The sequence below is a fragment of the Rosa chinensis genome, chromosome 5, assembly GCF_002994745.2.
Source record: "Rosa chinensis cultivar Old Blush chromosome 5, RchiOBHm-V2, whole genome shotgun sequence".
Classification (NCBI taxonomy): domain Eukaryota; kingdom Viridiplantae; phylum Streptophyta; class Magnoliopsida; order Rosales; family Rosaceae; genus Rosa; species Rosa chinensis.
Genome location: NC_037092.1, coordinates 28508282 through 28519464, shown reverse-complemented (window position 1 = coordinate 28519464; position 11183 = coordinate 28508282). Strand labels below are relative to the sequence as shown.

The 11183-nt window shown below is 38.1% G+C and overlaps 1 protein-coding gene across 1 annotated transcript; it reads left to right on the top strand.

The window, feature by feature from the left end:
* Positions 1-4389: 4389 nt before the first annotated feature.
* On the top strand, positions 4390-6135 carry LOC112201357. The gene is made up of 3 exons (XM_024342244.2): positions 4390-4596; positions 5264-5469; positions 5651-6135. The coding sequence occupies exons 1-3, from the start codon at positions 4507-4509 to the stop codon at positions 5910-5912; spliced, it is 558 nt and encodes a 185-aa protein (XP_024198012.1). The 5' UTR covers positions 4390-4506; the 3' UTR covers positions 5913-6135.
* Positions 6136-11183: the final 5048 nt, after the last annotated feature.

Here is an 11183-nt window from a genome sequence, read left to right as displayed (position 1 = left end):
TCATCTAATCTAATTTACTAGCTAATAACCAGACCATTTGGATTCTAAGAAGAAGCTTGTTGTTAGGAAAAAGCTGAAAACAGAGCTTAAAAAGGAACTGTCAAAGGTCAAGGAAAATTGTCCAAAATACTAAGGGTAAATTATTGAGAAATTTTTAAAAGAGTTTAACAACCAAATCAATAGGATTGAAATGGTCATTGAATTTCAAGCTAAGCCATTCAAAGAGTAAAGGACTTCAAGGTCAAAGTAAAACAATGTGCAGATCTTTTCTAGAAATATAAGTTTCTGTACATATATTTCAAAATTCCATAACTAATTCTAGAAAAAATGCTTCTGGAGTGATTCAAATTCTGAAACATTCATTTTTCTGTCTACCATCTTTCTCTAGAAGAAACTGATCCCAAATTCCCAACAGTTTAGCACCAGTTTTGAAATAAATGCAGCTGGGTCAGAATGTATTGAAAACTGAAAATCTACATAAAGTTGTTCTTTTGTTCAAAGTTCTTTTGGTACCCAATATGACCAGTCAAAGAGAACCCAACACATTTAAGGGACATGTCTAATGCTTCTAAAGACCTAAAGCTCGAGTTACTTTCTGATACTATATGGGCAGGTGTTGTAGATCAATGATATGATGTATCGTAACATGATGTTTGGACAGCTATGAATAACAAATAAACCTTTGAACCAAATACGATTTTAATACTCATGGTAAAGCCATGGCCTAGTAATCATCAAGAATTCGTAACAACAACCAAATCAAACATGGTGTTAAGGAAAGCATTATACTCACCAAAGACCAACCAAAGAGGTGAGTTTTACTGAGGGCTTCAGCTGGAAAGAGGGCTGAGGGAATAGATTTTGATCAAGCCCAGTTGCATGACAAGAAGTTTGCTTGAATTTGGACATGCAAAGTGAAACAGATTTTCCTCCATAAGTGGAAAAGTTGTTTAAATGTATTGATCCTAAAGATTGAGGAAATGGATAGGAACTTGATTGTACAGTGACCTTACCAATTATTGGAGTCAGTCTCAAACAAGGTTTGGGGGATTCGGGTAGAGCAAGAGGAGGATTACAAGCAGAAATTCGGAGCAGGTTCGTCTCTGAGCAGCTCCCACTTCGATTGGGGTAAATGTCTCAAAATGACTCCAATAGGGCTGAAATTTAGATGTTAGATAGAATAGACAAAGGCGAACAACTTTGATGAAGAAGGAATTTTGATCAAAAGCCCCGAACTAGGCGTTCTAGGACATGGAAGCAGACTGATAAGCACAGGAATGAGAGAAAATGTAAGAGGAGAAGGATGAATGACAACTTCTGGTTTGGATACTTCCTTTTGAAGGCCTGGGATGATTTTCTAGGAGAGGTTGCCCTATGGATGGTGGCAACGTGGGATGAGGGAGCTAAACGAGGTTCTCCTTTCTCTCTGCCCCCTTTTGACGAGAACAAGAAAAGAAAGACTTGGGCTTTGCGTGTGGGGTAGAAGGCTCAACTTGGGGGCAGTAGAAGAGTATGAATCAGATAAATCATGGGTAAGAAAATAGGTTGTAAAATTAAAATGATGGGGAGATAAAAGTAGAATTGAAAAATACAAAAAAAAACTCAAAATTAAAATGTTGACAAGACTAAATAAGAATTTGGCGTTACCAAACTTGTATTTAAACAGAGAAATGGTGAGGTAAGTTTCATCGAAAATTTGCTAGAGCTAGAAAATTATATTGAGTAAATAAATAGTATTTTTGAAAGACAGAAGGATGGTTGATAAGTAAGCGTCGGGGAAGGCGAATAGGAATTCCACCAATTGTTAAGAAATAAAGTAAAATAAGAAAAGCGTAAATGCACACACAAGTATATTTCAAAATTATGCACGGATGCTATCATAAGCTACAAGAACCTTATTGGGTCAAGAGAGATGTTCGGGTCAATGGTCAACTAATTTATTGTGCTAGGTTCGCTAGCATACTCGTTTGTTGGGTGTCCAAAGTCGATTGCGAACTCTAACCTTAAGCTATTTTTGGGCCTAAGGCCCAAGCCCAAACAACTTTCCAAAGTTTTTAGCCAATTAGAGTTCGCGAAAAATTATCCTGTCCAAAAGTGATGTACGAAATTTTACGGGGCCTATATGTGATCCTTACCTAGAAGAACATGATGTCAAGTAGGATGGAATGAGGAGCTGACAATCCATTATAGTCATGCAGAACTACTGGTACCTTGTTGAAATACCATAGATCTTCTTTGATAACCTTGTTTCAGTCCTTTCTGAGATTGAAAGCAAAAACAAACTTGTTCTGGGATCTGTCTTGGACTTTGAAGCCACCGTCCAACACCCATATCCTTCTGCAATGACGTTGAAGATCTATAGCACCGTAGGGTTTTGTTGTCAAGGGTCGTGCAAGCAGATAAGCTTGCGACCCTCAGCAGACACCGGTGTCATTCATGCGCGTCAAGTCTACCACCTCACTCCCTGCAAGAGCCAAGGAGGCGGTGAATTTGGCGGTGATGTCTTCAATGGACAACATCAGTGAGGTTGGGGAGGATGATCAGCAGAGATTGCGTTCTAGGGTTTTTGGGTTTGGAGGCGGCAGCAGTACGCCTTAGGTACAATTAAAAGCCAATTGAAATAACTTCGAGCATGTTGTTTAAACATGCTTCACATATGAAAAATTAAATAAATAAATAAGCAAATTAATTTATATAATGTCCGAGTTAAAATTGAAAGTACAAGTTTTTCTTTCTCAAGAATGAGCCTTATTTAAGCTCTCTAAAAATAAATTTAAGCAAGTTCGTGTTGAAAGAGACTCTAAACTTGTTATCAATGACATCAACAACAAATGCACAACTCCCATGCGCTTTTATGCTATAATCAAGAGCTGTCAAGTTTGAAGACATTTCCTTCCACCATAATTTTTAAGAGGCTAACTTTGAGACCGATACATTTACATCTCTTGGCCACAATAAAACTAATCTCCAAATTTGGTTTAAACCGCTACCATTCTACACTCTTTTAAGTTTCAATCTAGATCAGTTTAACTTTGATCATCCTTAGGGTTTACGGTCTTTTCAATTTATGATAAAAACTTTTCTCATGTCTTCGTTTATGTGGCAACCGTCGGATGAAGTGGACCCCACAAAATCACTGCGCAGTCTGAATCACGTGATCCCAAAACGATGAGGGACGTAAATGATTGAGTGGCACGGGGCTGCAGAGGATAGAAGAAAGAAGAAAAGAGACAGTGAGACAGTGAAAGGCAACCAACAACGAAAGCGAGGTTCTGGAGTTTACTTTCGTCTGCTTCACGCCTACTGAAACCACCGCCGGATCTACCGTTGGATCTGATTGGTGACTTGTAGATGAAAAAGAAGGGCTCCACTTTTAGGCCTCTGAATAAGCATCCCTTGATTCCTGAAGCACTCAATAAACCCAGTATTCATACCCCCACCGACAATTGGTTGCGACCTGCTTTCCAGTTGGTGAGGTATGGGAGCTTGTAAGGATCTGTAATGACAAAATTGCCCTCAACTCCGGCAAAAGAGTGCTTTGAATATAAACATCATGTCCAAAATTATGACATGAGACACATGCATATATGTCATTATGGCGTGTGCAAATTTCATTTTCCAACATTAATGATGACAGCAATTGTAAAAGACTTTTGAAATATTGCAAAAGCTTTCATCCAATCCAAATCGAAGTTCAGCACGGTTTATTTTAGTGTCCTAGATAAAAAAATTGACATTTCAAACTATATTGGTTGCGGCAAAATATTTTTCTTTTATATCTTTGTTTGATGATGGATTGTTTAGAATAGCTAATATTATGGAGGTCACATGTTTAAATTTCAATTGCATCATGAGAAAAAAGAAGTGAGGTCTAATGGAGTGGGTGAGGAAAGAGATAAAAGAAAAATGCATATTCGATTCTAGTAGCATGGCTTCACTTATTAATTTTCAATCGAACCATAAAAAATAACATAGAAGTATCTTCTCACCGAATAATGACTCACTGAATTATAATATAATTTTTATGAAATGTAACTAATTGATAATAATAAGTTTTAGAATTACTCATATAGATGACAATCCATCCAATTAGTGCATGATTTATAATGTAAATTGTAAAAATGTGATATTAAGATATTAAAAAATGAAATATAAAATGTGAATTGTGAAATAAGGAGTGAATTTGTAAAATGAGCGCTTTTAGAAAAGTTTTGACACTATTTTGCGCTCAAATGGCTTCTTGGCCTGCATTCCTGCAATGGCTAATTTCGGAATTTCGACATTACAGGTGAGGTAGCCATTTTCAACTTGAGGAAGCGGTGGAATGTAGTTTTCTGTTGGTCACTCGTCATTGTTATTTTATTCTCTAGCTTCTTCACTTTGCTTATTCAATACTTTTTTACAGTTGTTTCCAGTATTTAGTGGTCCAAAACAGACACACAGAAGAGGTAAGAGTTAGAGCCCCAAGACTAGAAAGGCAGATCTAGGAACTGGGTCTGCTTAACCATGGCCTCAAAGCTGTTGTTGATCGCAATCGTCATCGTTAACATCATCGCTTTTGGGCTCGCTGTTGCAGCTGAGCAGAGGAGAAGCCATGTAAGTTGTCTCTGTTTATTTTCACACCAAGTCTATCTCTCCATTGTACGTTGTAGCTTGTCTTTTTAGGCTGTAAATGTCTATACTGGATTGATTTGTATATAAAGTGTTGTTCTTTTTTTGGGTTTTGTGAAAGTTATGTTCTTCTATTGATATATGTCGGGTTTGGTTGCTATGAAATGTATAAAGAAAAGGGAACTCACTCAATTGTGATTAAGAGTTGCTGGGAATTTGAGAAAGTTGGAATGAATTTTAGTGACTATTGGATGGAATAAGATGGATACAATACATTTAGTTGGGTTGTTGGATCAATTTGGACCAAAAACAAAGAGGGGATTTCCCAGAAAAGTGAGAGGCAAAAAAATTGTGTTCTTGCTGATAATCCTAGTGCAAGTTCCAGATCTGATTCTATGGATGGTTTTCTTGTGCATATGATTAAGTGAAAATGTTTCTTTCTCTTTTTTTTCGAGGCAATTTTCTTTGATTTGCTCATGGTGGTTAAAAATTAGTACCTAGTTCAAGATTCTTGCGGTATTGAGATGACAGATCCAGTTCACCATAAACATTTGATTGGTTTTTTTATTTATCTTTTGCATCTTTCACCGAAAAGAGAAGATGGTGCTTGCTTAATTACAAAGTAATAAGCCGATTATTTCTTCCATGACAGGCAAATATCGTGCAAGATAATGAAAAGAACTACAACTATTGTGTCTATGACTCAGACATTGCAACAGGCTACGGTGTTGGAGCATTTTTGTTCCTCTTGGTATCTCAGGTCATCGTAATGTTGGTAAGCCGATGCTTTTGTTGCGGAAAGCCATTGAGCCCTGGAGGAGCAAGAGCCTGGGCAGTCGTCCTTTTCATAACCTGCTGGTATGATTTTTCATCATTAATTAAAGACTGAGTTTGACAAAGGCAATGTATAATTTAACAATTTATTTAGAACAGTGATGTTAATAATTGCAGACTAAGTTTTGATTTTAACTTTTGCGGTAATGTTTTAGCCTCAGATCTTGCAATGTGTGATAGATATGATTTTCTTATACATTTTCAGGATCTTTTTCTTCATTGCTGAGGCGTGCTTGCTGGCGGGTTCCGTGAGTAACGCCTACCACACCAAGTACAGGACCATTTTCGGCGAAGACCCTCCAGATTGCCAGACATTGAGAAAGGGAGTTTTTGGGGCAGGGGCAGCTTTCATTTTCCTGAACACAATTGTGTCCTCGTTCTACTACACTAACTATTCCAGAGCCAGGGCAAGCTTTCAGTCGTATGGAACTGGAGAGGCCGCTGTTGGTCTCGGCACCTTTAAATGAGATCACCATCATTATAGATGCATGGATGTGATTGGTGATTATGGTGAACATCGTTTTGTAATACATTTGACTGTGTCTGGACTCTGGACATCCCATTGCATGTTTTGAGTTTCATATCTGTGTAGTTGGTGTTAGTCTGTATTATAGTTGTATTGTTTGACATTTGTGAATTTTTCTCTGATTGTTATATACAATATTAATAATAGAAAACCATTGCTTGTTATGTCGGTGAGCTGTGACTTGTTGATAAGTTATAATTCTAACATTATAAAAATCATGGGTTCGATTCTCATGGACATATGTAAGGAAAAAAAAAAAAACCAATTGCTTGTCATCTTATACCACATGATACAACTGGAGATACCTAGGTGATTGACTATAAAGCTATCCTAACTTCTCCATATGCATCTTCACCGCTCTGGCTCCTCCTATTTTATAACGATTAATGTCCTCCATAATCCAGCTGCAAGGACTGATGATTAATCAATAATTTGATGTTAGATTTTGTTACAAGATTCTTAGTTATAACTACTAAATGTTTAAATGTTTTGGTTTCCCCCTGTAAGTAATTGCATCGATCACTCATGGATTTCAAATCCCAATAGAGTGATATTATTGATCAAGAGAGGCACTTTAAAATTTCTTTGCGGACATGTATAGAGATTTATTGTTCTCTTATTTTCACTCATTTTAAAGGTTTGGCTTAGAGGCGATTAAGGACAGCAAGAGAGTGAGGACCTATATTATTTGTCCGTTGAGAATTTCTACTGCATTGTCATGGGTTTTCTTGCTATGTTTTCAAAGTTGGTCTCTGCAGGCCTAGTGCGCGGTACTCCACACTTTTGTATGTTCTTCTTTGAGTTCTTTCTGCTTTGGATGTTAGTGAATGTGTCAAAACCAAAATATGTAGCTCCAGAAACAAACATGAATCTTGATCTGGATACTAGTCATACTACAGCCCATCTTAACATATATATTTTTAGGCCCAGTTTGAGAAGGGCTTAACTTATATAAAAAGCTGCTAATCAAAAGCAGCTTATTAAAAAATTTAAACTTTGATAGCAGGTTATGGAGAGACTAGTTTCATAAGCTAAAAGCTAGACTAACATATGTACCTAACTGCGCCTTACTCACTCTGGAAAATGCCGATTTTTTTAACAAAGTGGCTGGATTGGAGTTGTTTGTGTAATTCTACTTCCACTAATTAAGTACAGATTTTTTTTCTTTTTTTGAAGTTGTGATGTAAATATCAAAGAAGAATAAGTAAGGAGTCATCTGATGCAATGTTAAACAACGGTAAGTGTGATACATGGTCTACTATTGCATTGATACTGTTTTAACTTAACTACTTATTAAATGTTGAGTTTTATCAAAAAGACCTCGATAAAATTACTTGTAAACTGACCCTCATAAGTTTTATGTATATTTATCATTTTTCTAAGAGAAAAATGCACCAACAGTCCCTCAATTCTTGTGCACCGGCCAGTTTGATACCCAGATTCACAATGATATCAATAATCAATGTGATACCTAGACTCAAAATTTGCTATCAACGACATACTTCCGTCAAATTTCTTTGACGGCTCTGTTAAATAGGTGACGTGGCAAGCATGTGGAGGGGAAAAAGAGGGGAAATGACCGAAATAGCCTAGAGCAATAGCCTCAATGACTTATATGTCCTTGAAATTATTTATTTATTTATTTAAATAAATCTTTTTATTATTTTTCTCTCCTTTTCCTTTTCTTCTTCGTATTTTAATTTTTTTCCTTTCTTCCTCTGCTACAACTCAAACGCAGATGTTTCTTTGCGACCCGAACCCAAAAACCTAAAAAAATTGGGCAAGGATCTAAGCGACGATCAAGGAGGCCTTCACCCTCTTCGACATCGGCAACGACGGCAAGATCGCCCTGTCCGAATTGAAATCCTAATGCGGTCCCTGAGCATCATCTCCGACGATGATTCGTCACCCTCCGCCTTCGACAAGTCATGCGCCTCTTCTCCGGTTGGTCTTCGGCGGCTTTGTCAAGCCTCTCCAGGCTCTCGCCCAGTTTCTCGGTCCCCGCGGATCTTCCTCATTGGCATCATCACTGCCTATCGGGAACGAAGACGACAACGACGAGTCTAGCAGGCCGGCGTCACGCACCACTCCCCCACTCAGGTGCTCAAGAATTTCAATGAGGTTCGATTCCTCCGGATCGAGCTTCCCTCCGGCGAGCTGGGCATAGAGGGCAATGGTTTACTGAAATGGAGGGCCGATTTCGGGTCAATACTCAAACCCAGAAGCCTTATAATTTAGCTCAATCCAGAAAGAGAGTGATACTTCAAAAACAAGACTTTTGGTTGCTTTGATTATTGCTTCTGTGATTAACTTTATGGAGATGGGTGTCTCTACTTGGGTTTTCAGTTTCAAATAAGACAGATTATGTTGTTCATTGGTTCTAAATGGGTTGCTTGTATTGAGTTTCTGACTCTTTGATTTAAGGTGTGAATTGGGTTTTGGTTTGATAGCCTGCTGGGTTTAGAAAGAATCCATGCTACAGCTCAAAAAAGAAGAGAGGAAAAAATAAGGGATGGACTCGTTCTAGAAAGGTAAGAAAGAGCAAGAGAAAGTAAAAAAAAAAAAGGAGAGAGAACAAAAAAAAAGTCAATATTATCACATCACGACCACCGATTATTATTATTATCTTTTAGTATAATTCAATTTATTTTATCAACAAGTTAAAAAGACATTTTTGCCCCTGTCTTTTGGCCCATATGCATGCCACATCATCATATTTGACGGATGACTGACGGAACATTGACGGAAGCATGTCATTGATAGCAAATTTTGAGTTTAGGTATCACATTGATACCATTGTGACTCTGAGTATCAAACTGGCCGGTACACAAGAGTTGAGGAACTGTTGGTGCATTTTTCTCTTTTTCTAATATGTGATCTCTGATCCTCAACACGGCCTCTCACATACAACCTAACTATTAGGTATACACGGGCAACCAATTCTCACATCGGAAGTTGGTTGTCAATTCATAGATTAGAGCTGATGCATATTTTTGAAAGCCTAGCCACAATTTAACTAGAACCAACTCATCTTTTTGAAGCCCAATCTAGTTTGGGTTAGCACATCTTTTCGAAGCCCAACTTCCTTGAGCCCAGTAATTCGTGCCCAAGACATGATTGAAAAGAATACCCACTTTGGTAACATATCAAATATCAAATAAGTAGACGAGTAATTTAAAATATTTATCCCTTCTCACAAAAGAAATTTAAATAGTGTTACGTGCATCACATATATAAAACATAAGGGTCTTTGACCCAAAGCACCAAAATTATCTCACTTACCTCAATAACAGATTTTTATTCCCATCTACACAATTTGACAATAAATGACCATTTTGCCCTCAACTCAATTAAGAAATTTCAACCACTGCCACTCTCTCTCTCTCTCTCTCTCTCTCTCTCTCTCTCTCTCTCTCTCTCTCTCTCTCTCTCTCTCTCTCTCTCTCTCTCTCTCTCTCTCTCTCTCTCTCTCTCTCTCTCTCTCTCTCCCGAGGAGCACGACACCGGTGGATTTCCACGACTGCGGCGTTTTCGGGCGCTGATCCAGAGGCGGAGGCAGAGGATTCATAGCGTTTCCCAGCGCTGATCCATCAGAAAGCAACGATGCTGTTCAAGTAGTCGTTTCTTCGACTCCGGTAGCTGAGCCGATCTGAATCGTCATCTCTCTCTCTCTCTCTCTCTCTCTCTCTCTCTTGCAGATTCCGACGATCCAACAAATGTCTTGATCTCCATCTCGCCGGTCTCTTCACAACAGCAACCGAGGGCTTAATTTGACATTCAGACATCTTCATGCTCCGGTTTCAATTAATTGATTGGGATCAAAACAACAATCTATGGCCTGCAATTGGCGAAGAAAGGTGCAGCGGTGGGTGCCCAGATCATTTTCTGGGTGCCCTAAGCAATTTTTTTTTTTTAAGTAATGGGACAGAAGGAAAGGAAAAAAATATTTTGAATGTCTATTGGGGGGGCAATAGAGGTTTTTAAATTGATATAATCTCTTCATTTTATTTCTTTAATCAATGTTTTATTTGTCTAATTTTAGGAAGATTAATTCTTATTCCGGCTACCGAAAGTTCTATTGGGGGGCAATAGACGTCTATTGGGGCAATAAACCTTTCCGGCGACCTATGAAATCTCTAATGACCTCTTTGGGGATCTCTAGCGATGTTTTCAAAGAATTTCGGTAGGCGGTGCCCCGTGACCGAATTCCGGCGAAAGTTGGCTGGAATCCAGCGACTAGTTACCGAAATCCGGAGACCGATGACTGGATTCCGGTGACGGGCTTCGGCGAAGTTTCCTATGGCTTCTCTCTCTCTCTCTAAGTCACAAAGGAGTACGTAAGGGTAAAATGGTATTAAAAAAAATCTTAATGGGGTGTTAGGAAATACTTCCTTAGAGTGTTTTTGGTAATAGGGAATTAAAAAAACTTAATGAGGTAAGTGAAAAAAAAATCCTTAAAAATGGGGTAAATGGACAAAAACATAATGAAATATTAACTTCTAATTAACATCCACTAATCATTCGTACGATTACAATTCAATAACATATATTGATACGGCAATCAATTAACAATTGCTGTAATCCTAATTGAAATAATGAGTATATGATTGATATCACAGCTCACACACTAAAGAGTTACCAAGTGCCCGATTTTTATATAAGAATGGTGGCCGGAAACCACAAACACCAATGTGAATTAATCTCTATACCCATTGGAACCATATGTGGCTAATGTTGGCTAATGTATGGTCGGATTCATAGGAATTGGACTCTCTACCACAAAACCGTCAAAACGAAATATAGATCAAAAACAAATTCCTACATCCAGGGCAGCCTCTCACAATGAAGTGAGATTTGACAAGAATGGGAGGCCGAAATCATTGTGAGAGACTGCTCTATTGAATCATCGGGATGCAGAATTTTTTGCATATAGTGAAACAACTCAAACAAGTAGCATTACTGCAATGATACATATCCAAAATGCCCCGGCCCAATGACTAAAACTAGGCTAAAATTTCAAACTAATAGCCTTTGGGGATCATATATAGCTGGGCTTCTCCGCAATTTGCCATTGTTTATTTCAGTTCAGCGGTAAGAAGCTAGTCGAAATGGAACTACAAGCTAGCTAGGTTGTGTGCAATCTAGTCAGCCAAAACAGCCACTTGTTTGGCTTCTAGCTCCTGGAATTGATCAGTACTGCTTCACTGCTATA

What these genes read in the sequence shown, in the direction of transcription:
- LOC112201357 (XM_024342244.2), top strand. Translation starts at nt 4,507, where the DNA reads ATGGCCTCAAAGCTGTTGTTGATCGCAATCGTCATCGTTAACATCATC. An exon ending in CTGAGCAGAGGAGAAGCCAT is followed by an intron (nt 4,597 to 5,263) that starts GTAAGTTGTCTC and finishes CTTCCATGACAG; the next exon opens with GCAAATATCGTGCAAGATAA. An exon ending in GTCCTTTTCATAACCTGCTG is followed by an intron (nt 5,470 to 5,650) that starts GTATGATTTTTC and finishes ATACATTTTCAG; the next exon opens with GATCTTTTTCTTCATTGCTG.